Here is a 27,607-nt window from a genome sequence, read left to right as displayed (position 1 = left end):
ATCAATTCTTCATTACATGGTTACACAACACTATTATCTTCCCTCCCTCAGCTGCCACCTACCCAGTCCCCCCCCTCCCCCTTCCCCCCACTGATGGAGGAGAAAAAGATAAATAAATAAATAAATAACCCATCAATATAATTATAATACTTGTAAGAACTTTCATTAAATATCATAATATTTTTGTGTTTTCTTTGCAAATTCTATCCAAATGTTTTTTTTTTGTTTTTTTGGGGGGTGGGTAGAATGTGCTTTCCAAACAATCTGGCACCAAATAGACACCTTATAAATTTTGGTAATCCTCTTGAGAGGCCTCTAGGCCTTTGTCCTTTCCCATAATCCCCAATGTGAGAAGCTAGAAGAAATTTAAAACTACTTTAAATCTATGAACCACTTCATGCCAGAATTTTATTATTTATTTGACGTCCCTTTAGGATTTTTTGATATGAAAAAAAAAAATTTAAATCCTCCTCCATTGGCTATTAGAGATCTGGCCAACTTCATCCTCCTATTTCCGACAAGTTTTAAATTTATCATCTCTAGGGATGAGCGAATCGAATCTGACGAATCCGAATTCATTAAGGATTTCAGGAAAAATTCGATTGGCAACTAATGCAAATATTGCTGCGCAAATCGCTTCATTAAACTCCATTTAATGTGGTCCAGGCTCCAGGGCATCTAAAATGGCAGATTGCCATGTGAGGACATGGGGCAAGGAATCCTGGGAAGGCGGGAACAAGGGTTGGCAGGATGACTCTGAATCACATGCAGCATGCAGTCTATCAGCAGCCGGCCACCCCTGTGATGTCACAGACCTATATAATCGGCAGCCATATTGCGGCCAGTCACTTCAGCCTTTTATTCCAGAGAGATAAAGAGGGACAGACAGCGCTGTGTGTTGCACAGAAAAGCATTTTTCTAGCAGCGATTTACCTCCCAGTCACATCAGCATTTTGTTGCACAGAGAGAGGGGCAGAGAGCAGTGTGTTTCACAGAACAGCAGCGATTCACCTCAAGCCCAAATCCTGCCTAGAAGCACTGATAGGAAAAGGAGTGAGATTGAGAGAGAAAGTGCAATTTTGGGTGTAGTACACAGCAACTGTGTGCTGCAGCACTCGTGTGTACTGCTACTGTTGTACACAAATACTGTTTTAAGCGTCCGGGAGCACATTGTCCTCCCCTCATAAGTGCATACCACATACGTACATCTCAGTTGTGTACTATTTTGTTCCTGTTAAAGTCTGAAGGGCCTAGATACTGTAAAAGGCCAGCCAAAAGTACACACATGCTGGCGTTGTACACAAATACTGTTTAAAGCGTGCCAGGACATGCACAGAGGAGTGGCAGAGGCCTAAATTCATCAGGCAGAGGTCGCAGTAGACTAGGGGCGAGTGGCAGCAGGAGTGGCAGCGAGAGGCCTGAGCTCCCGGTATCAGCTAGCAGTCATGTCTCGACTAGCAACCCATCTGCCTTCATCGATTGGTTAACGCGGTCATCCTCTTCATCACAAGTGACATCTGACACCCCCAGTCAACATAGACACCATTCGAGTTAGGTTAAAACATAACTTTTACTGATATTAATAGAAGGTAATAAACAAGGGGGGTACACACATAAATTGGGGGCATAAGGAAAAAAGGGGTACAGGTAAAGCCCTAATCTTAAAGTCCCTAATAAATTCTTACTATACGTGTGGAAATAGAAAGAAAAAACAATAAATGGGGGGGTAAATACAATGTAATCTTAAAATTGTGGTAGGTCTCTTTTGCCTACGTGTTTCGCCCTCCTTAGTAGTGGGGCTCATCAGGGATAAGAGAACCACAAATAACACATGATATAAATGGTTGTACCTAATAGAACATACACAATAAAGTAACCGATAATGTGATAAAGGGTAACAATAGTAAGCAGGCGTCTCAAAGAGGAAGTCTGTGTCAGTCTTAGACATGTGGCAACATTTGCATGATCAACAATACAGATACAATGATGATACAAATCCACTCTAGAAATTGATAGCTTCAGAGGGTATTATATAAATAGTAGCCTGTATTGTGCATATATATGATGACAGCCGCACCAAAATTAAATATTGTACAACAGGCTGATAGATATATTATTCAAGTATCCACATATTTGATCACAGATTCCTGGACAATAGGACGGGATAGGATAGGGAAATTAAATATGTGGCACATCCAGTAAAGGCAGATGTATAATAGTCTGGGGCTCTGACAATATATATGGTAGAAAAAACTACCTGGTGATGGTAATACAGTTGTCCAATGGCGGTATGATATCCCGCACTGATAATGTTGCCGTGTAGGAAACCTGGATGTGCCACGAGGACGCCGTCATGCGGCGTCCTCGTGGCACATCCAGGTTTCCTACACGGCAACATTATCAGTGCGGGATATCATACCGCCATTGTACAACTGTATTACCATCACCAGGTAGTTTTTTCTACCATATATATTGTCAAAGCCCCAGACTATTATACATCTGCCTTTACTGGATGTGCCACATATTTAATTTCCCTATCCTATCCCAGCCTATTGTCCAGGAATCTGTGATCAAATATGTGGATACTTGAATAATATATCTGTCAACCTGTTGTACAATATTTAATTTTGGTGCGGCTGTCATCATATATATGCACAATACAGGCTACTATTTATATAATACCCTCTGAAGCTATCAATTTCTAGAGTGGATTTGTATCATCATTGTATCTGTATTGTTGATCATGCAAATGTTGCCACATGTCTAAGACTGATTTCTGACTAAGACTGACACAGACTTCCTCTTTGAGACGCCTGCTTACTATTGTTACCCTTTATCACATTATCGGTTACTTTATTGTGTATGTTCTATTAGGTACACCCATTTATATCATGTGTTATTTGTCGTTCTCTTATCCCTGATGAGCCCCACTACTAAGGAGGGCGAAATGCGTAGGCAAAAGAGACCTACCACAATTTTAAGATTACATTGTATTTACCCCCCCCCCCCATTTATTGTTTTTTTTCTTTCTATTTCCACACGTATAGTAAGAATTTATTAGGGACTTTAAGATTAGGGCTTCACCTGTACCCCTTTTTTCCTTATGCCCCCAATTTATGTGTGTACCCCCCTTGTTTATTACCTTCTATTAATATCAGTAAAAGTTTATGTTTTAACCTAACTCGAATGGTGTCTATATTAAGTGGTGTTTGAAATTTAACTCTTATCACCAAGAGTTGCATATCGATGTAAGGTTGTGGTACCTATTATCTATACCATAAGTTTGGTTTTACCCCCAGTCAACAACAACAAAAAAAAAACGTGGTCTCAAATGGCTGGAGGTGCTCATCCCCAAATGCAGTTGTGCATTTATACTGGGGGAGCAGATCCTGCCCTTGTAGTCCGTTGCTAGGGGTGATCCCCAGCATAAAAATGCATACAATGGAGGATGCCTGCAGTGGACTACAAGTGCCACAATAGAATCCTACACCAGATAAACGGTGTGGATGTGTAACAATTAGAATACTACAATACAGAAATTTAGGTGCACCAAGTATAAATTTTTAAACAACAACAAAAAATGTGGTCTCAAATGGCTGGAGGTGCTCAACCCCAAATGCAGTTGTGCATTTATACTGGGGGAGCAGATCCTGCCCTTGTAGTCCGTTGCTAGGGGTGTTCCCCAGCATAATTTATACTTGGAGGTGTGTAAACTCCATATGTTAATGCGCCTTGAACATTTTCCAGGCAGCATTAAGGTTGCACCTGTGAGGCCATGCACCTATATCAGCCAACTTGGGTGGGGCTTGTAGCCTCTCTCCCTCCTCCCATTGTATGTGTGCTCAGTCACGCTGGAGGTAACTGGGAGCAGGCTGCATGTCGGCCTAGTGCTGCTGTAATTGCCCACTGGCCCCTGTTTTTTTGCTTTTCACGCACAGGTAGGTTATCGTTAGGTCCCGTGCCACTTGAGAAACCTTGGCGTTGGTGTGCGGGCTCTGGTGTGTCCTTCATATAAGGATACACTGACGAATGTCTCAATTTTAACATCAGTGTTGAGGGATAGCCAATGTCATTGTATACATCTACCACAGTAGTGCACCTAAATTTCTGTATTGTAGTATTCTAATTGTTACACATCCACACCGTTTATCTGGTGTAGGATTCTATTGTGGCACTTGTAGTCCACTGCAGGCACCCTCCATTGTATGCATTTTTATGCTGGGTATCACCCCTAGCAACGGACTACAAGGCCAGGATCTGCTCCCCCAGTATAAATGCACAACTGCATTTGGGGTTGAGCACCTCCAGCCATTTGAGACCACGTTTTATTTTTTTGTTGTTGTTTAAAAATTTATACTTGGAGGTGTGTAAACTCCATATGTTAATGCGCCTTGAACATTTTCCAGGCAGCATTAAGGTCGCACCTGTGAGGCCATGCACCTATATCAGCAAACTTGGCTGGGGCTTGTAGCCTCTCTCCCTCCTCCCATTGTATGTGTGCTCAGTCACGCTGGAGGTAACTGGGAGCAGGCTGCATGTCGGCCTAGTGCTGCTGTAATTGCCCACTGGCCCCTGTTTTTTTGCTTTTCACGCACAGGTAGGTTATCGTTAGGTCCCGTGCCACTTGAGAAACCTTGGCGTTGGTGTGCGGGCTCTGGTGTGTCCTTCATATAAGGATACACTGACGAATGTCTCAATTTTAACATCAGTGTTGAGGGATAGCCAATGTCATTGTATACATCTACCACAGTAGTGCACCTAAATTTCTGTATTGTAGTATTCTAATTGTTACACATCCACACCGTTTATCTGGTGTAGGATTATATTGTGGCACTTGTAGTCCACTGCAGGCACCCTCCATTGTATGCATTTTTATGCTGGGTATCACCCCTAGCAACGGACTACAGGCCAGGATCTGCTCCCCCAGTATAAATGCACAACTGCATTTGGGCTTGAGCACCTCCAGCCATTTGAGACCACGTTTTATTTTTTTGTTGTTGTTTAAAAATTTATACTTGGAGGTGTGTAAACTCCATATGTTAATGCGCCTTGAACATTTTCCAGGCAGCATTAAGGTCGCACCTGTGAGGCCATGCACCTATATCAGCAAACTTGGGTGGGGCTTGTAGCCTCTCTCCCTCCTCCCATTGTATGTGTGCTCAGTCACGCTGGAGGTAACTGGGAGCAGGTTGCATGTCGGCCTAGTGCTGCTGTAATTGCCCACTTGCCCCTGTTTTTTTCTTTTCACGCACAGGTAGGTTATCGTTAGGTCCCGTGCCACTTGAGAAACCTTTGCGTTGGTGTGCGGGCTCTGGTGTGTCCTTCATATAAGGATACACTGGCGAATGTCTCAATTTTAACATCAGTGTTGAGGGATAGCCAATGTCATTGTATACATCTACCACAGTAGTGCACCTAAATTTCTGTATTGTAGTACCCCTAGTCAACAATCGGTGGGTTTCTCAGACACAACCCTCTGTTGGCATGGCCCGGGAGCAGTCCCTGTCCCCCATTGCCTCTGTCCTATGCTGTTCCCTCCCCCACAGAAGTATCTTATGCTGTGGGTTAAGCTTCACTATTTAGTGAGGACAATCTAGAAGACAGTCAGCAGCTACTGCCCAGCCAAGAAGTGGAAGAGACATCCGTTGCTTCCTCCGCTAGGCGGGCAAGTAGTGATGAGGAGAGTGGCATGGGAGGTGGTGTTTCGAGCATTCAGGCTCCTGAAGCACACACTGTTGAGGAACCTGAGGAGGACATCAGTTACGTGCAGACACAACTCAATGATGATGAAGCCGATCGCACTTGGAAGCTGGGTGCTTCATCATCATCATCATCATCATCAGGAGAAGAGGGTTGCTGGTTGCCCGTGAGGCAGCAGCTGAGCCAGCAAGGTGGTAGCATGGTTGGCAGTCAGCATAGTGGCAGAAGTGGAAAATCTGGAGCCAAACGTGCCCTGGTTAGATCACCTGCTTCACGGCAGCCTACCTTCCCTGGAGGTAGTGAAACAGGGGTTCCTGGAGTCGTCGGAAGTAGCAGTCAATCAGTGAGGACTGTTGGGAGGAAAATCAGCTGGCACCACGGCCCTGCATCAACATATGCAGCGTCACCATAAAGCGGCCCCCGAGAGCCATGGCTCCAATGTGGTGGTCCAACCAGCTGCATCACCCAGTGGCACGCCGCTCCTTGTTTCAGCCAGCCAAGGCTCCTCAGCCAAAGGGAGCTGTGTGTCATACCCATCTTCTGTCGCTCCAGATGCTCCTGCCCCTCCTACTTCAAGTCATTCCGCCAGTAATCCATCAGCGAAGCCATGTCCAAGAGACAACAGTATGCACCCACTCATCCAATGGCGCAGAAGCTGAATGTGCTCCTGTCCAAGTTGCTGGTGCTGCAGTCCCTCCCTTTTCAAGTGGTGGACTCAGCACCTTTCAGAGAACTGTTGGCTTGTGCCGAGCCAAGGTGGAGAGTCCCAAGCGGGCATTTCTTCTGCGAAGAAGGCAGTACCAGCCCTGCACAATTTTGTGGAACAGAAGGTGGGCCAGTCCTTGAGCCTGTAGGTGTGTACCAAAGTGCACGGCAGCACCAACGTCTGGAGCTGTAACTATGGTCAGGAACAATACATGTCCTTTACGACCCTCTGGGGGAATGTGGTTCCTGCACAGCCACAACAGCAACTTGGACAGGTCACCCCGCTTTCGCCTTCATGCTCTCAGGTCGTTAGTCCTGTGACAATGTGCTACTCTGGGAAAAACATCTTGTCTGCGCTGCGACAAGGAAGCCTGGTTGTCAAGCGGTTCCTGAAGTGTTCCTCCCATCTGCAAGACATCCTAACAATGGGAAGGAAACTTTGCATGCACTTCAGCCACTCGTACACTGCAAAGCACACCCTCCTTGAGCTGCAGCGTCAGAACGGCATCCCCCAACATAGTCTGATTTGCGACGTTTCCACACATTGGAATTCCACCCTCCATATGTTAGACCAACTATACGAACAGAGAAAAGCCATCACCGATTTCTTGATGATCCAAGTGGATAGGGGGACTCCCCTGTGTAACTTCAATGTCAACCAGTGGCAGCTCATACGTGACACCTGCCGTTTACTCAGGCCCTTTGAGGAAGCGTCATTATTAGTCAGTCGTCAGGATTACGGGATGAACGTCATTCCACTGCTTCATCTACTACAACACATGTTGGAAACAATGGCTGGTCAGGGCACTGGAGATATGGCACCTACATCTCACGGCCACATGAGCCCTGTGGGGGCTAAACTGAAGGAGGAGGAGCACAGTTTAGGTATTGCGAGATGGGCGGTTTTTCTAGTCATCTGACAGGAAAGGAGGAGCAGGAGCAGCTAGAGGAGCTAGAGGGTTGTGAGGAAGGCAAGACAGAGGACCCAGACACACTGGCAGTATGCAGGGGAGATGGAGGCAGGGAGTCCCTCCGAGTCACTTGTACAAATGGCACGATGCATGCTCACTTGCTTGCGTAGTGACCGCCGAATTGTCACCATTCGGCAGCGGGATGACTTCTGGCTTTCCACCTGATTGGACCCTCGCTACCGGCACAAAATTGGGGCCATTTTTACACCCACTGAGAGGGAGGACAAACTGACCTACTACTACAAAGACATCCTACATAGCCATTTGGCCGATGCCTATCTGCACCATCGTCCATCCTCTCGCAGGTCTGACTCGGGGGGCCCTCTGCGCTCACCTTCCACTGCCATGGCTGCTGGGGAGGGGTGGGGTTGGCAGGAGCAGTACCAGCTCCATCAGCAGCAGCCTGAGTCTACAGTCGCTGATGAGTAGCTTTCTTCACCCGCATAGTGAAGCAACTCATCAGCAGCAGGTAGACCTGGAGCAGGACCTGAACCAGCAGGTGGTGGCATGCCTTGAAATTACCATGCCAACACACCTTGAAGATCCGCTGGACTTCTGGGCAGCCAAACTTGATTTGTGGCCACAACTAGCAGAGTTTGCCCTGGAAAAGCTGTCCTGCCCGGCCAGTAGTGTGCCATCAGAGCGGGTGTTTAGTGCGGCGGGGACCATAGTAACCCCAAGGAGAACTCGTCTGTTCCTGAGAGACTGACCTTTGTGAAGATGAATTAAGCATGGATCAGCCAGGATTTCCACCCACCAATGCCTGATGCATCAGAGTAGATTGAGCATGGTGCCACACCAACACTTCACAAATATGAATATTGCTAAACATATTTAATGTTACGCCGAGCGCTCCGGGTCCCCGCTCCTCCCCGGAGCGCTCGCAACATCCTCGCTACTGCAGCGCCCCGGTCAGATCCACTGACCGGGTGCGCTGCGATACCGCCTCCAGCCGGGATGCGATTCGCGATGCGGGTGGCGCCCGCTCGCGATGCGCACCCCGTCTCCCGTACCTGACTCGCTCTCCGTCGGTCCTGTCCCGGCGCGCGCGGCCCCGCTCCCTAGGGCGTGCGCGCGCCGGGTCTCTGCGATTTAAAGGGCCACTGCGCCACTGATTGGCGCAGTTGTTCTAATTAGTGTGTTCACCTGTGCACTCCCTATGTATACCTCACTTCCCCTGCACTCCCTCGCCGGATCTTGTTGCCATCGTGCCAGTGAAAGCGTTTCCTTGTGTGTTCCTAGCCTGTGTTCCAGACCTCCTGCCGTTGCCCCTGACTACGATCCTTGCTGCCTGCCCCGACCTTCTGCTACGTCCGACCTTGCTCTTGTCTACTCCCTTGTACCGCGCCTATCTTCAGCAGTCAGAGAGGTTGAGCCGTTGCTAGTGGATACGACCTGGTTACTACCGCCGCTGCAAGACCATCCCGCTTTGCGGCGGGCTCTGGTGAATACCAGTAGTAACTTAGAACCGGTCCACTAGCACGGTCCACGCCAATCCCTCTCTGGCACAGAGGATCCACCTCCTGCCAGCCGAATCGTGACAGTAGATCCGGCTATGGATCCCGCTGAAGTTCCTCTGCCAGTTGTCGCCGACCTCACCACGGTGGTCGCCCAGCAATCACAACAGATAGCGCAACAAGGCCATCAGCTGTCTCAACTGACCGTGATGCTACAGCAGCTACTACCACAGCTTCAGCAATCATCTCCTCCGCCAGCTCCTGCACCTCCTCCGCAGCGAGTGGCCGCTTCCAGCCTACGACTATCCTTGCCGGATAAATTTGATGGGGACTCTAAGTTTTGCCGTGGCTTTCTTTCACAATGTTCCCTGCACTTGGAGATGATGTCGGACCAGTTTCCTACTGAAAGGTCTAAGGTGGCTTTCGTAGTCAGCCTTCTGTCTGGGAAAGCTCTGTCATGGGCCACACCGCTCTGGGACCGCAATGACCCCGTCACTGCCTCTGTACACTCCTTCTTCTCGGAAATTCGAAGTGTCTTTGAGGAACCTGCCCGAGCCTCTTCTGCTGAGACTGCCCTGCTGAACCTGGTCCAGGGTAATTCTTCCGTTGGCGAGTACGCCATACAATTCCGTACTCTTGCTTCCGAACTATCCTGGAATAATGAGGCCCTCTGCGCGACCTTTAAAAAAGGCCTATCCAGCAACATTAAAGATGTTCTGGCCGCACGAGAAATTCCTGCTAACCTGCATGAACTCATTCATCTAGCCACTCGCATTGACATGCGTTTTTCCGAAAGGCGTCAGGAGCTCCGCCAGGATATGGACTTTGTTCGCACGAGGCGTTTTTTCTCCCCGGCTCCTCTCTCCTCTGGTCCTCTGCAATCCGTTCCTGTGCCTCCCGCCGTGGAGGCTATGCAAGTTGACCGGTCTCGCTTGACACCTCAAGAGAGGACACGACGCCGCATGGAGAATCTTTGCCTGTACTGTGTTGGTACCGAACACTTCCTGAAGGATTGTCCTATCCGTCCTCCCCGCCTGGAAAGACGTACGCTGACTCCGCACAAAGGAGAGACAGTTCTTGATGTCAACTCTGCTTCTCCACGCCTTACTGTGCCTGTGCGGATATCTGCTTCTACCTTCTCCTTCTCTACTATGGCCTTCTTGGATTCCGGATCTGCAGGAAATTTTATTTTGGCCTCTCTCATCAACAGGTTCAACATCCCGGTGACCAGTCTCGCCAGACCCCTCTACATCAATTGTGTTAACAATGAAATATTGGACTGTACCGTACGTTACCGCACGGAGCCCCTCCTAATGTGCATCGGACCTCATCACGAAAAAATTGAGTTTTTGGTCCTCTCCAATTGCACTTCCGAAATTCTCCTTGGACTACCATGGCTTCAACGCCATTCCCCAACCCTTGATTGGTCCACAGGAGAGATCAAGAGCTGGGGTACTTCTTGTTTCAAGGACTGTCTTAAACCGGTTCCCAGTACTCCCTGCCGTGACCCTGTGGTTCCCCCTGTAACCGGTCTCCCTAAGGCTTATATGGACTATGCTGATGTATTTTGCAAAAAACAAGCTGAGACTTTACCTCCTCACAGGCCTTATGACTGTCCTATTGACCTCCTCCCGGGCACTACTCCACCCCGGGGCAGAATTTATCCTCTGTCCGCCCCAGAGACTCTTGCTATGTCTGAATACATCCAGGAAAATTTAAAAAAGGGGTTTATCCGCAAATCCTCCTCTCCTGCCGGAGCTGGATTTTTCTTTGTGTCCAAAAAAGATGGCTCCCTACGTCCTTGCATTGACTACCGCGGACTTAATAAAATCACGGTAAAGAACCGCTACCCCCTACCTCTTATCTCAGAACTCTTTGATCGCCTTCAAGGTGCCCACATCTTTACCAAACTGGACTTAAGAGGTGCTTATAATCTCATCCGCATCAGGGAGGGGGACGAATGGAAAACTGCATTTAACACTAGAGATGGACACTTTGAGTATCTGGTCATGCCCTTTGGCCTGTGCAACGCCCCTGCCGTCTTCCAAGACTTTGTTAATGAAATTTTTCGTGATCTCTTATATTCCTGTGTTGTTGTGTATCTGGACGATATTCTGATTTTTTCTGCCAACTTAGAAGAACACCGCCAGCATGTCCGCATGGTTCTTCAGAGACTTCGAGACAATCAACTTTATGCCAAAATGGAGAAATGTCTGTTTGAATGTCAATCTCTTCCTTTCCTAGGATACTTGGTCTCTGGCCAGGGACTACAAATGGACCCAGATAAACTCTCTGCCGTCTTAGATTGGCCACGCCCCTCCGGACTCCGTGCTATCCAACGTTTTTTGGGGTTCGCCAATTATTACAGACAATTTATTCCACATTTTTCCACTATTGTGGCTCCTATCGTGGCTTTAACCAAGAAGAATGCCAATCCTAAGTCCTGGTCTCCTCAAGCGGAAGACGCATTTAAACTGCTCAAGTCTGCCTTTTCTTCTGCTCCCGTGCTCTCCAGACCTGACCCATCTAAACCCTTCCTATTGGAGGTTGATGCCTCCTCAGTGGGAGCTGGAGCGGTCCTTCTACAAAAAAATTCTTCCGGGCATGCTGTTACTTGTGGTTTTTTTTCTAGGACCTTCTCTCCGGCGGAGAGGAACTACTCCATCGGGGATCGAGAACTACTGGCCATTAAATTGGCACTTGAGGAATGGAGGCATCTGCTGGAGGGATCAAAATTTCCAGTTATCATTTACACCGATCACAAGAATCTCTCCTATCTCCAGTCTGCCCAACGGCTGAATCCTCGCCAGGCCAGGTGGTCTCTGTTCTTTGCCCGTTTTAATTTTGAAATTCATTTTCGCCCTGCCGACAAGAACATTAGGGCCGATGCTCTCTCTCGTTCCTCGGATGCCTCGGAAGTAGAGCTCTCTCCGCAACACATCATTCCTCCTGACTGTCTCATCTCCACTTCTCCAGCCTCCATCAGGCAAACTCCTCCAGGGAAGACCTTCGTTTCTCCACGCCAACGCCTCGGAATCCTCAAATGGGGTCACTCCTCCCACCTCGCTGGCCATGCGGGCATCAAAAAGTCCTTGCAACTCATCTCTCGTTTCTATTGGTGGCCGACTCTGGAGACGGATGTTGTTGATTTTGTGCGGGCCTGTACTGTCTGTGCCCGGGATAAGACTCCTCGCCAGAAGCCTGCTGGTCTCCTTCATCCTCTGCCTGTCCCCGAACAGCCTTGGTCTCTGATTGGTATGGACTTTATTACAGACTTACCCCCATCCCGTGGCAACACTGTTGTTTGGGTGGTCGTTGATCGATTTTCCAAGATGGCACATTTTATTCCTCTTCCTGGTCTTCCTTCAGCGCCTCAGTTGGCAAAACAATTTTTTGTACACATTTTTTGTCTTCACGGTTTGCCCACGCAGATCGTCTCGGATAGAGGCGTCCAATTCGTGTCAAAATTCTGGAGGTCTCTCTGTAAACAACTCAAGATTAAATTAAACTTCTCTTCTGCTTATCATCCTCAATCCAATGGGCAAGTAGAAAGAATTAACCAGGTCCTGGGTGACTATTTACGGCATTTTGTTTCCTCCCGCCAGGATGACTGGGCAGATCTTCTACCATGGGCCGAATTCTCGTACAACTTCAGAGTCTCTGAATCTTCTTCCAAATCCCCATTTTTCGTGGTGTACGGCCGTCACCCTCTTCCCCCCCTCCCTACTCCCTTGCCCTCTGGTTTGCCCGCTGTGGATGAAGTAACTCGTGATCTTTCCACCATATGGAAAGAGACCCAAAATTCTCTTTTACAGGCTTCATCTCGCATGAAAATGTTTGCCGATAAGAAAAGAAGAGCTCCCCCCATTTTTTCTCCCGGAGACAAGGTATGGCTCTCCGCTAAATATGTCCGCTTCCGTGTCCCCAGCTACAAATTGGGACCACGCTATCTTGGTCCTTTCAAAATCTTGTGCCAAATTAATCCTGTCTCTTACAAACTTCTTCTTCCTCCTTCTCTTCGTATTCCTAATGCCTTTCATGTCTCTCTTCTTAAACCACTCATCATCAACCGTTTCTCTCCCAAACTTGTTTCTCCCACTCCTGTTTCCGGTTCTTCTGACATCTTCTCCGTAAAGGAGATACTGGCCTCCAAGAAGGTCAGAGGGAAAACTTTTTTTTTGGTTGATTGGGAGGGCTGTGGTCCTGAAGAGAGATCCTGGGAACCTGAGGACAATATCCTAGACAAAAGTCTGGTCCTCAGGTTCTCAGGCTCCAAGAAGAGGGGGAGACCCAAGGGGGGGGTACTGTTACGCCGAGCGCTCCGGGTCCCCGCTCCTCCCCGGAGCGCTCGCAACATCCTCGCTACTGCAGCGCCCCGGTCAGATCCACTGACCGGGTGCGCTGCGATACCGCCTCCAGCCGGGATGCGATTCGCGATGCGGGTGGCGCCCGCTCGCGATGCGCACCCCGGCTCCCGTACCTGACTCGCTCTCCGTCGGTCCTGTCCCGGCGCGCGCGGCCCCGCTCCCTAGGGCGCGCGCGCGCCGGGTCTCTGCGATTTAAAGGGCCACTGCGCCACTGATTGGCGCAGTTGTTCTAATTAGTGTGTTCACCTGTGCACTCCCTATGTATACCTCACTTCCCCTGCACTCCCTCGCCGGATCTTGTTGCCATCGTGCCAGTGAAAGCGTTTCCTTGTGTGTTCCTAGCCTGTGTTCCAGACCTCCTGCCGTTGCCCCTGACTACGATCCTTGCTGCCTGCCCCGACCTTCTGCTACGTCCGACCTTGCTCTTGTCTACTCCCTTGTACCGCGCCTATCTTCAGCAGTCAGAGAGGTTGAGCCGTTGCTAGTGGATACGACCTGGTTACTACCGCCGCTGCAAGACCATCCCGCTTTGCGGCGGGCTCTGGTGAATACCAGTAGTAACTTAGAACCGGTCCACTAGCACGGTCCACGCCAATCCCTCTCTGGCACAGAGGATCCACCTCCTGCCAGCCGAATCGTGACATTTAAGGCACTGTTCCCCAGTTACAGACATTCTTCCGCATCAGACCACAAGTAAGTATTGAGGCTATGCATTACATAAAACTTAACTTAAAAAAAATTATTTCATTCAATTAATACCAAACCCCTCAAATCTATCTGTATTTCTGATTATATGAGCCAAAGGCTCAATTACTATGGCAAATAAAGTGGGGGAAAGTGGGCACCCCTATCTTGTGCCCCTTTCTAACGAGAAACTCTTTGAAATACTACCATCAATTTTTATCCTTGCTGTCAGGGAATGATATATAGTTTTTATTGATTTCTTTACTAATTCCCCCAAATTCATTTCCTCCACCACTCTCTCCAGATATCCCCACTTCACCTTGTCAAACGCCTTATTTGCATCTAATGACAGGACGGAGTGGGGACCCCCTATCCAATCTGAATATTCAAGAATGTCCTCTGTATATTACTATAGATGTTTCTACCCTTGATGAAGCCTTTTTGTTTTTCCCCAATAATTCCATTTATCACCCTATGTAGTCACTTAGCCCATATTTTTTTTAACTAATTTTGAAATCAATATTAAGTAGAAGGATTGGTCGATACGACCCAACCTCCAGCTCATTTTTACACTTTATATTAATAAGAATTCTGCCATTGATGCGGAAAGTTTGCGAGTTGCTAAGGATTCATTATATATTCCAAGAAAATACGGCATAAGTACTTCCCCAAACACTCTGTATACCTCAAACACTAATCTATCACTCCCTGGTGTAGAGTTCCCTGTACATGATTTTAGTACTATTTTAAGCTCCTTTAAACTAATCTCCTTATTTATTTCCTCCTTTTGCTCCTCAGTAATTTTTGGTATTCTTAATTCACTTAGATAATTCTTTATCTCCTGATCAGTTTTTTCCCCTTCCTTTTGATATAGTTTTTTATAGTATTTCAGAATTACCTGTTCAATTTCTTCCTTCGTGTACACAATTCTCTTCTTTTCATCCCTCACTGCTTTAATGTCTTTGTTCTCTCTCTGTTTTGAAATTATACCCATAAGCCATTTATTAATTTTCCCACCCTCTGTGTATTGTTTTTGCCCCTTTAAAAAAAGTGCATGTTGTGTCTTCTCCATAATGTAGGAGGGCCTTACATGGGAAGTTTTTACCCCCACCGGTTACAATGGACCATACGTTGTTCCCTTCCACCTTTTAGAGCTCTTTGCATCACATCAATATTTGATGGTGTTGGTGGCACGTGGTGTTTTTTGCACACCTTTCCTTTTGTTTGATTTAAAAAAAAATGGGGTTCATATATTTTATCCTAAGCAAATAATTAAAAGTTAAGTTTTACGTAATGCATATCCTCAATACTTACATGTGCACACTAACACTTTTAGAAAAGAGACCATTTTCTTCTGCCTAACTGCCACAGCTACTATTCTGATCCTACCGCCCACCCGATGCCACACATCTGATGCCAAGTTCTCCTTTTTTCACCCACCTTCATCACCGGGTACTGGTATTGCTACCCACCACACCACTCTGCGACTATATGTTTTCCTCATGCTGCTGCCAACTCCAGACTGTGTCATTAAGCCACTATATGGCCTCCTCATGCTTCCGCCACCTCCAGGCTGTGTCATTCAGCCACTATATGGTCTCCCCATGCTGCCACCAACTCCAGGCTGTGTCATTCAGCCACTATATGGTCTCCTCATGCTGCCGCCACCTCCAGGCTGTGTCATTCAGCCACTATATGTTCTCCTTATACTGCTGCCAACTCTAGCCTGTGCCATTCAGCCACTATATGGTCTCATCATGCTGCCGTCAACTCTAGGCTGTGTCATTCAGCCACTATATGTTCTCCTCCTGCTGCCGCCAACTCCAGGCTCTGTCATTAAGCCACTATATGGTCTCCTCACGCTGCCGCCACCTCCATGCTGTGTCATTCAGCAACTATATGGTCTCCTTATGCTTCCGCCACCTCCAGGCTCTGTCATTAAGCCACTATATGATCTCCTAATGCTGCCGCCAACTCCAAGCTGTTTCATTTTGCCACTATATGGTCTCATCATGCTTCTGCCACCTTCAGGCTGTGTCATTCAGCCACTATATGTTCTTCTCATGCTGCTGCCAACTCCAGGCTGTGTCATTAAGCCACTATATGGTCTCTTCATGCTGCCGCCAACTCTAAGCTGTGTCATTTAGCCACTATATGTTCTTCTCATGCTGCCGCCACCTCCAGGCTGTGTCATTCAGCCACTATATGGTCTCCTCATGCTGACGCCACTTCCAGGCTTTGTCTTTCAGTCACTATATGTTCTCCTCATGCTTCCGCCACCTCCAGGCTTTGTCATTCAGCCACTATATGTTCTCCTCATGCTGCCGCAAACTCCAGGCTGTGTCATTCAGCCATTATATGTTCTTCTTATGCTGCATTCAACTCCAGGCTATGTCATTCAGCCACTATATGGTCTCCTCATGCTGCCGCAAACTCTAGGTTGTGTCATTCAGCCACTATATGTTCTTCTCATGCTGCATTCAACTCCCGGCTGTGTCATTTAGCCACTATGTGGTCTCCTCTTGCTGCCGCCAACTCCAGGCTGTGTCATTCTGCCACTATATGTTCTCCTCATGCTGCCGCCACCTCCACGCTGTTTCATTCATCCACTATCTTGTCTTCTCATACTGATTCCACCTTTAGACTCTGTCATTGTGCTGCTCTCCAACAGTGATTCCAATAGCAATGTCTCTGATCTGCATGACATACTGAATAACAGTATTATTTCACTAACCCAGCACACACCTTATGCATGTTACAGCAAGGCAAAATGTTCTATACCCTATTGAGGCTCTCTGTAGGCCAGAAATAGCTATTTTTAATAGCGATTCACCATGAATAAATTCGGAGAGAAACACTTTTTTTTTTCAAAAATTCGGTGAATTGGCTGAAACAAATTTTTCAAAAATTCACTCATCTCTAATCATCTCTATAGTATATATTTAAAATACTTTGTAAATTACAGATACCTTCTTCTTGACATCTTATGATTTTAACATGCCTCATAATCCCAACTTCCTGAATAGTGTTGTACATTTCCTTATCCTTACTATAATAGCATTACTAAATTGTAAGTATTCATACTGTATACCACTATGTCTGATAAACATAATTCTAGTTTCAATATTTTTCAATCCATACTCCTTACCCCTCCCAACACAAATGTGTAATTTCTTTTATCTTGTGGTTATACCAGATTTGCGCAAAGTCATACAGAGCCTTTATGTGATATATTCGCATATGTTTTACTTTATTCCAACTTTTCACTATAGAGATGACCTTTGGTAAATCTCTCACAGTTGAGGACTTCAACTGTCCTGACTCTCCTCAGTATAGCTTTCAGGGCACACACCACAATAGCCTTTGTCTCTGTTCAGATTATAAAATCAGGTTCAAGTCAGAAAGTTTATGCTCCCATAATTTCCTCAGTATAACTTTCAGACACATGCCTTGTCTCTGTTCAGATTATGAAGTTAGCAAGTTTTAGATTTAAATAAACCGCTCAGTCTCCTCAAGCAAGCTTTCAGGATGCACGCCACAGTAACGTATGTCTCACAGAAATGTATCTCTCTGTTCAGATTATGGAGTTAGGCAGACAATATTTAACATCAAGTGTAGTCAGGCTGGGAGCATAGCATCACAAAGTTCTTAAAGGGGTATGATTTATTTTTTTAATCAATTGGTGCCAGTAAGTTACACAGATTTGTAAATTACTTCTATTTAAAAGTCTCAATCCTTCCAGTACTTATCAGCTGCTGTATGCTCCACTGAAAGTTCTTTTCTTTTTTAATACATTTTCTGTCTGACCACAGTGCTCTCTGCTGACATCTCTATCCATGTCAGGAACTGTCCAGAGCAGGAGAGTTTTGCTATGGGGATTTTCTTCTTCTCTTGGCAGTTCCTGACATGGACAGAGGTGTCAGCAGAGGGCACTGTGGTCAGACAGAAAAGAAAAAGAAAAAAATTCCAGCGGATAAGTGCTGGAGGATTAAGATTTTTAAATAAAAGTGATCTTCAAATCTGTTTAACTTTCTGGCAGCAGTTGATTTGAAAAATGTTTTTTTCCACTGGAGTACCCCCTTTAAAGTCAGGTAAGATTTCACTGCATTTCCTTAGTCCACGTAAACCGGTTTATACATATTTTCTTATTTCAGTTAACTTTTAGTATGGCTTCTTGCTCCCTTCCACTTACTGCTGACAATGAGTCCACAGCAATCCAGCATCCCAGGATGAGTGATTTTACTGGGGATAGAATATTTGCTCATGACTGAGCTCCAAACAATAGCTCATGGCACAACAAGGTAGAGCTCACCCCCTCCACCTACTCCTCCTGCAATTCCTTAATTTCTCTTGTTATTCTTCCTAGGTAATTATGAATAAGTTGACAACATGGTGTTACCAGTAGGGGGCGTGTCCCTACACAATCTGACACTGTTCAGTCAGGGTGCATAGATATTTAGTGTGGGTGGCCTTCCTGGTCTAGGAGAAATATTCTTACAGGAAAACATACATGTTATAGGGCTGGGTACTGTAAGTTAAATTGTTACTGTTGCTTCAACAAACTTTGCATAAAATCAACAGCACAAGCAAATATAGTAATAAAGTTTTCAACCAATTTCTTATTTAAAAGTGATACAAAAATAGACCCCATATAGATATATAATCTATAAAAATTATCCCCACAAGGGAATGACAGGTCTACTGTACAACTATAGCCATAGTTAGAGAAGTACTCTAATGTAATGAATCACTGCTATGTGGAGTATGCTGTTTAATAATTCTCTACATCTACATGCCCTGCAGCAGTGGAATCAGCCCCATAATTGCTGCTATCTATATGGATATGCAAACAAAAATGTCACGGTCATAAAATGGCCACAGTTTACATGTACAGTCACAAACAATAGTCAATGTAGATCACATATTGATACGTGACCAGATTTTGTATTGAATTTAAAAAGTTAGCGGTCACGTAACAGACATGCATACCCGACAGTAATTTTGTAAAGTCTAGTGTAATTTATTTCCACATTCCTCGGCTGTGTTTATACAAGAGTCATATAGTGCCATATTCTTGATGTAGGGTAGGGATTATGAACAATTTATTAGAGTCTGTTTTTGTATCACTTTTTAATATGAAATTGGATTTTGATGTAGAGTATACTTTACCCTGCAGTGAATAGTTTACAAGTCACTCTGGACCAGTATTGTATAAGTCTAAGTAGAGGGGGAAAGCAAGACTCATCCGAAGGCTTGATTGACAGCTAAGACTATTCACTACTGTTTGATAATGTCATCTATATTGCTGGTACTTCTTAGAGTGTGTATAGACTAACTCAGTGACTACTGGAAATTAAAGATAGAGCCTGTGGAACAGAAAATGTCATATACCAGTAATTTAATAGCCAAAAATAGTACTTTCCTCATGTACACACACAGGACTGCCAATCCTAAAAAGTTACCTAAAATGTCGGGTACATTTTAACTTAGGTAGAATATACTACTTATCTGAGGCTAGGTTTCCATTTATTTGGAAACCTGCCACTGAAGTTTTTGAGCCAAAGTCAGAAGTAGATCCAGTAGAAAGGAGAAGTATAAGGGGGAGATTTATCAAAACCTGCCCAGAGGAAAAGTTACCCAGTTGCCCATAGCAACCAATCAGCTTGCTTCTTTCATTTTTACCAAGGCCTCTGCAAAATGAAAGAAGCAATCTGATTGGTTGCTATGGGCATCTGGGCAACTTTTTCTCTGGTCAGGTTTTAATAAATCTCCCCCTAAGTCCTTTCTTTATACTTCCCATTCCTTTTGAATATACTTCTGGCTTTGGCTCCAAAACTGCAATGGCAGTATTCCAAAAAAATGCCAGAAAAAAAACCTGTGTGGAAACCTAAATGTGGTTTCTAATATATGCAGATCTAGAAACAGATAATAGAACTATTTTAGAATGCAACAATGCAATCAAGGAAAAACTACATTAAAGTGAAGCTATCATTAACTAAACTTTCCCTAATCCCCCTCCCCCTCATATAGGGTGACACCTAGTGGCCAGGTTTTCTAATCTAAAAAAAACAAAACAATAAATACAAACTTTTTTTTTAACATATATTAGAAATATTTGTTATTAAATATTTGCATAATATTTTTTATTTAAAAAAATTAACTTTAATGAAAGTACCCATTTAAAAATAAAAATGTTGTATTTTTAAAATTTTTGCTGTGTTTTCATTGAGATGCATTAGTGGTACTACTTTAATATCTCACTGCCACAGCTAAATGTGAAATTGTCTTTATACTATGAATACAGAATTATAATTCAAAGTAAAGTTTATAGCCTTGTGTATGCTTATATTTATACTGTTCTGTTCTTAAACTACTCTGTGGAGGTCATAAAAGTAATTTTGTCGTCTGTCTGGATAGTGTTTCAGGTGGAGAACTCTTCGATTTCCTGGCTCAGAAAGAGTCATTGAGTGAAGAAGAGGCTACTAGGTTCATCAAACAGATTCTAGAAGGTGTGAATTATCTGCACACCCGCAAGATTGCACACTTTGACTTAAAGGTAAACACAGTTGCTGAATTTTATTAATATTTACAGGCACTTCATGGGGAACTCTGTGAAAGAGTTCAAAAGGGGTCTGGATGCATTTTTGGAGAGTAATAACATTACAGGTTATGGATTTTAGATCTTTAGGGATAGAACATTGATCCAGGAATTTATTCTGACTGCCATATTGGAGTAGGAAAGGAATTTTTACCTCTAGTATGAGGGTTTTTTGCCTTCCTCTAGATCAACTCAATAGGGACTCATTAGCCCCTTAAGGACCAGGCCATTTTCACCTCTAGGACGAAGCCCTTTTTTGCAAATCTGACCACTGTCACTTTAAACATTAATAACTCTGGAATGCTTTCAGTTATCATTCTGATTCTGAGATTATTTTTTAGTGACATATTCTACTTTAACATAGTCGTAAATTTTTGTGGAAACTTGCATCCTTTCTTGGTGAAAAATCCCAAAATTTGATGAAAAAATGTAAAATTTTGCATTTTTCTAACTTTGAAGCTCTCTGCTTGTAAGGAAAATGGATATTCCAAATAATTTTTTTGGGGATTCACATAAACAATATGTCTACTTTATGTTTGAATCATAAAATTGATGAGTTTTTACTTTTGGAAGACACCAGAGGGCTTCAAAGTTCAGCAGCAATTTTCCAATTTTTCACAAAATTTTCAAACTCGCAATTTTTCAGGGACCAGTTCAGGTTTGAAGTGGATTTGAAGGGTCTTCATATTAGAAATACACCATAAATGACCCCATTATAAAAACTGCACCCCCCAAAGTATTCAATATGACATTCAGTAAATGTTTTAACCCTTTAGGTGTTTCACAGGAAAAGCAGCAAAGTGAAGGAGAAAATTCAAAATCCTCATTTTTTACACTCGCATGTTCTTGTAGACCCAATTTTTGAATTTTTACAAGGGGTAAAAGGAGAAAATGTATACTTATTTTTGTAGCCCAATTTCTCTTGAGTAAGGACACACCTCATATGTCTATGTAAAGTGTTCGGCGGGCGCAGTAGAGGGCTCAGAAGCGAATGAGCGACAAGGGGATTTTAGAGAGTACGTTTTTCTGAAATGGTTTTTGGGGGGCATGTCGCATTTAGGAAGCCCCTATGGTGCCAGAACAGCAAAAAAAAAAAACACATGGCATACCATTTTGGAAACTAGACCCCTTGAGGAACATAACAAGGAATAAAGTGAGCCTTAATACCCCACAGGTGTTTCACGACTTTTGCATATGTAAAAAAAAAAAAAATGTCACTAAAATGTTGGTTTTCCCCCAAATTTCACATTTTCTAAAGGGTTAATAGCAGAAAATACCCCCCAAAATTTGTAACCCCATCTCTTCTGAGTATGGAGGTACCCCATAAGTGGACCTGAAGTGCACTGCGGACGAACTACAATGCTCAGAAGAGAAGGAGTCATATTTGGCTTTTTGAGAGCAAATTTTGCTCGGGGGGCATGTTGCATTTAGGAAGCCCCTATGGTGCCAGAACAGCAAAAAAAACACATGGCATACCATTTTGGAAACTAGACCCCTTGAGGAACGTAACAAGGGATAAAATGAGCCTTAATACCCCACAGGTGTTTCACGACTTTTGCATATGTAAAAAAAAAAAATGTTCACTAAAATGTGGGTTTCCCCCCAAATTTCACATTTTTGCAAGGGTTAATAGCAGAAAAGACCCCCCAAAATTTGTAACCCCATCTCTTCTGAGTATGGAGGTACCCCATAAGTGGACCTGAAGTCCACTGCGGGCGAACTACAATGCCCAGAAGAGAAGGCGTCATATTTGGCTTTTTGAGAGCAAATTTTGCTCGGGGGGGCATGTCGCATTTAGGAAGCCCCTATGGTGCCAGAACAGCAAAATAACCCCCACATGGCATACCATTTTGGAAACTAGACCCCTCACAGAATGTAATGAGGGGTACAGTGAGCATTTACCCCCCCACTGGTGTCTGACAGATCTTTGGAACAGTGGGCTGTGCAAAATTTTTCATTTTCACGGACCACTGTTCCAAAGATCCGTCAGACACCTGTGGGGTGTAAATTCTCGCTGCACCCCTTATTACATTCCGTGAGGGGTGTAGTTTCCAAAATGGGGTCACATATGGGTGTGTTTTTTTTTGCGTTTGTCAGAACTGCTGTAACAATCAGCCACCCCTGTGCAAATCACCTCAAATGTACATGGCGCACTCTCCCTTCTGGGCCTTGTTGTGCGCCCCCAGAGCACTTTGCGCCCACATATGGGGTATCTCCGTACTCGGGAGAAATTGTATTACAAATTTTGGGGGGCGTTTTTCCCTTTTGCCTCTTGTGAAAATGAAAAGTATAGGGCAACACCAGCATGTTAGTGTAAAAATTATTTTTTTACACTAACATGCTGGTGTAGACCCCAACTGTTCCTTTTCATAAGTGGTAAAAGGTGAAAAAGCCCCCCAAAATTTGTTAGGCAATTTCTCCCGAGTACGGCGATATCCCATATGTGGCCCTAAACTGTTGCCTTGAAATACGACAGGGCACCAAAGTGAGAGCGCCATGCGCATTTGAGGCCTGAATTAGGGCCTTGCATAGGGGTGGACATAGGGGTATTCTATGCCAGTGATTCCCAAACAGGGTGCCTCCAGCTGTTGCTAAACTCCCAGCATGCTTGGACAGTCAATTGCTGTCCAGAAATGCTGGGAGTTGTTTTGCAACAGCTGGAGGCTCCATCTTAGAAACACTGCCATACAATACGTTTTTCATTTTTATTGGGGAAGGGGGGTGGTGGTGGGGGGGCAGTGTACGTGTGTATATGTAGTGTTTTACTCTTTATTTTATGTTAGTGTAGTGTAGTGTTTTTAGGTTACATTCACACTGGCGGCGGATTACACTGAGTCTCCAGCTAGGAGTTTGAGCTGCGGCGAAAAATTTCCCGCAGCTCAAATTTGTAGCGGGGAACTCACTGTAATCTGCCGCCAGTGTGAATGTAGCCTGTACATTCACACGGGAGGGGGGTCAAAACTACAACTCCCAGCATGCACTGACAGACCATGCATGCTGGGAGTTGTAGTTTTGCAACAGCTGGAGGCGTACTGGCTGGAAAACCTTGAGTTAGGTTCTATGACCTAACTCAGTATTTTCCAACCAGTGTGCCTCCAGCTGTTGCAAAACTACAACTCCCAGCATGTACTGATTGCGGAAGGGCATGCTGGGAGATGTAGTTATGCAATGGCTGGAGGCACGCAAGTACAACTCCCAGCATGCCAAGACAGCCTTATGCTGTTCCTGAATGCTGGGAGTTGTAGTTTTGCAATATTTAGAGGGGTTCAAGTTGTAAATCACTGTCCAGTGGTCTCAAAACTGTGGCCCTCCAGATGTTGCAAAACTACAACTCTCAGCATGCCCAGACAGCAAACTGCTGTCTGGGCATGCTGAGAGTTGTAGTTTTGCAACATCTGGAGGGCTACAGTTTGAGACCACTTAGTGATCTACAACCTGAACCCCTTTAAATATTGCAAAACTACAAGTCCCAGCATGCCCACACAGCAAACAGCTGTCTGGGCATGCTGGGAGTTGTAGTTTTGCAACATCTGGAGGGCGACGGTTTAGAGACCACTGTAAACTGTGGCCCTCCGGATGTTGCTAGGCAACAACTCACCTAGCAGGACCCGGAAGTATTGCTGCCGCCGCCGCACGTGGGGGAGGATCGCGAACGGGGATCCGGGATCCAGGTAGGGACCTTCGGCGCCGACCTTCCCTGGACGGTTCCCCCTGTTTTGCCCGGACACCGATAGGTGGGCAAAGCGGGAGAACCGAACTTTAACCCCCCCTCCCCCGGTCTGCTATCGGTTGGTTCGCTCGGCCGACCAATAGCAGGGATAGGAGGGGTGGCACCCCTGCTACCAAACTCCTATCCCTTTAGGGGGATCGAGGGTGTCTCGGACACCCCCGATCCCTCTTATTTTCCGGGTCACCGGGTCACCAGTGACCCGTATGACCCGGAATCACGCAGATCGCAGGTCTGAATTGACCTGCGATTTGCGCGCATCGCGGTCATGGGGGGGGGTCTCAGGACCCCCCACGGCGATGTGCCGGGATGCCTGCTGTTAGATAACAGCAGTCATCCCGGTCCGATCACCGCTACTGGTGACACGGCGCTCCCGGAACCCCGCGACGTACATGTACGTCGCCGCGCGCCAAGTGACACTTCGTGGCGCCGTACATGTACGTCGCTCGTCGTGAAGGGGTTAGGGATATAGGTTGAACTTGATGGACTTTGGTCTTTTTTCAACCTTATGAACTATGTTACTATGTTAATGTTTCTTTAAAGCGAATGTGTCGCCCAGATATGTTATTACTGATCAGAACCAAATAATGACACATTTTTTTCCTTTTATGTTTCTGTTTTCAGATTGTAATTTCTTTTTATGGGCATTATTATGGGGTCAGTATCTTGCCCTGGCTGTTTTTAACAGCATATAGAGACATCGTTAACACCAAGCCCCATGGACATAGACACAATAGACTGGTTTAGACCCTTTTCACTAGAATGGAAACATTTTCTAAACATGCTCTTGACCTGAATTTTGTTGGGTACCATTCATATTTGCCGCTCAGAGCGGTGATGGACAGATGGTGCCGTCCAGTCACCGCTCTGAGTGGCAAATGTGAATCAGTGATGTTAATTTCTATTCATATCACTGGCCAGACGGAGTTCAGAGCAGAGATTGTGGAGCGCTGCAGCGTGCTGCCCACTTCTCTGGATTATAAGTCCGGATCCCAAAGTTACAGAACTACTCTAATGTAATAAATCACTGCTATGTGGAGTATAATAAAATGCTGTATAATAATTCTTTACATCTACATGCCCTGTAGCAGTGTAATCAGCCCCATAATCGCTGCTATCTATATGGATATGCAAACAAATATGTCACGGTCATAAAATGGCCACAGTTCACGTGAACAGTCACAAACAATAGTTAATGTAGATCACATCTTGATATACGTGACCAGATTTTGTATTGAATTTATCGGGTCAGTCCCGGCACCTAGAAACGGCCAGGACCTGTGGCTAATACCTGACATCTCCGATCGCGGTGATGTCCGGCATTAACCCCTTGGACACGGCGATCAAAGATGATCACCGCATCTAAAATGCTTCCTGGCAGCTCATTCGCGATGATCGGGACCACCATGGTGAAACCACGGTGTCCTGATCGGCTAAAAACACACGAGGAGGGTCCCTACCTTCCTCCTCGGCATCCGATGGACGCTTAGTGCACTTCCGAACTGAACCACTTTTGTTGCAAGTGAGTGCTTTACACAAAGAGAAGATCGAGTTCTATGTGCTTCATCATTGTACTTTGGAGCTTTTCCTCTGTCTTCCCTGACTTATGCCCCGGTTCTCGACTGGCAAACTGCTGAAGTCATTCGCTGGGGACATCTCTTCCAAAACCGCTGTTTGGCGTCACCACAGCCTAAGTATTCTCTATCTCCTTCTTCTATGCTGGGTTTGCCTGTTCTTTACCAGGACTTTGCAGATGTGTTCTGCAAAAAACATGCTGAAAGTCTTCCTCCGCATTGTCCCTATGACTGTCCGATTGACCTTCTGCCAGGAACTTTGCCTCCTCGGGGAAGAATCTACCCTTGTCTGTTCCCAAGACACAAGCCATGACTCAATACATCAAGGAGAATCTCCAGAAGGGCTTCATCCAGAAGTTCTCCTCCCCTGCCGGTGCAGGATTCTTCTTTGTGGAAAAGGAGGACGGGTCTCTCCGCCCTTGTATTGATTACCGGAGACTTAACAAGTTCACTATCAAGAATCAGTACCCCTTACCTTGGATTTTTGAGTTCTTTGATCGCCTGTGAGGTGCCAAGGTCTTCTCCAAACTTGATCTGCGAGGAGCTTACAACCTCGTCTGAATATGGGAAGGAGATGAATGGAAGACGGCCTTTAATATCCTTAATGGGCACTTCGAGCACCTTGTGATGCCATTTGGTGCCCCGGCCGTTTTTCAAGAATTTGTCAATTACATCTTCTGTGATCTTCTCTACCCTTATGTTGTGGTGTATTTGGATTATATTCTGATCTTCTCTCCAAACTTGGAGGTCCACCGCTCACATGTGCATCAGTTCCTACGACACCTATGGCATAATCGCCTTTATGCCAAACTCGAGAAATGTCTCTTCAAGAAGACAAGTCTTCCGTTTCTTGGCTATATTGTCTCCAACCAAGGCCTCCAGATGGACCCTGATAAGCTGTCTTCCGTTCTTAACTGGCCTCGACCTCCTGGCCTGCGGGCTATACAGCACTTTCTGGGTTTCACCAATTATCAACAGTTTATACCACACTTCTCCTCGTTGGTTGCACCGATTGTGGCTCACAATAAGAAGAATGGTAACCCCAAATCCTGGCCTTCTAAGGCCGAAGAAGCGTTCTCCTGACTGAAATCGGCATTCGCTTCTGCACCAGTATTGTTGAGACCCGATCCAGAAAAACCCTTCTTTCTCTAAGTAGATGCCTCTTTTGTAGGAGCTGGAGCAATACTGACCCAAAAGACTTCCAGGGGTAAAACCGTGACTTGTGGGTTTTTGTCCAAGACCTTTTCGCCTGCCAAGAGGAATTATTCAATTGGAGACTGTGAACTTTTGCCCATTAAGCTTTCCCTGGAAGAATGGCGTCATCTACTGAAAGGATCTACTCATCCAGTCAGTATCTACACAGATCATAAGAATCTTTTGTATCATCAGTCCGCTCAGCGTCTGAATCCCCGGCAGGCCAGGTGGTCTCTTTTCTTCTCTAGATTCAATTTTCTTATTTTCATTATTATTGTTCTCGGCCTACAGCAAGTTCCACCAAGAAGGTCTTTTGTGCCATCCCGCCTTAGAATTAAGGTATGACTTGGGGACACTTTTCTTCACTGGCCGGACATCCAGGAATACGAAAGTCCACTCAGCTCATCTCTTGACATTATTGGTGGCCGAATTCGGAACGAGATGTTTCAGATTTTGTCTGTTCCTGTGTTACCTGTGCCTGTGACAAGTTGCCTCATCGGGTCTACTACGACCTCTGCCCATTCCGGAGTGTCCTTGGACACACATAGCCATGGACTTCATCACTGATCTACCACTGTGTACATGGTTTACCGTTACAAATTTTCTCTGACCGGGGTGTCCAGTTTGTTT

The 27,607-nt window shown here is 45.5% G+C and overlaps 1 protein-coding gene across 6 annotated transcripts in view; it reads left to right on the top strand.

Annotated features, from left to right (window-relative positions):
- DAPK2 (death associated protein kinase 2) overlaps positions 1-27,607 on the top strand; it is a 138,018-nt gene that overhangs the window by 53,161 nt on the left and 57,250 nt on the right. For all 6 annotated transcript variants that reach the window (XM_056572882.1, XM_056572878.1, XM_056572881.1 and 3 more), the window contains exon 4: positions 20,302-20,440. In XM_056572882.1, coding sequence (XP_056428857.1) covers positions 20,302-20,440 — 139 coding nt within the window. The remainder of the gene's footprint in view (positions 1-20,301; positions 20,441-27,607) is intronic.

The sequence above is a fragment of the Hyla sarda genome, chromosome 4, assembly GCF_029499605.1.
Source record: "Hyla sarda isolate aHylSar1 chromosome 4, aHylSar1.hap1, whole genome shotgun sequence".
Classification (NCBI taxonomy): domain Eukaryota; kingdom Metazoa; phylum Chordata; class Amphibia; order Anura; family Hylidae; genus Hyla; species Hyla sarda.
Note: the sequence above shows the minus strand (reverse complement) of the source record. Positions and strands in the feature narration are given on the sequence as shown.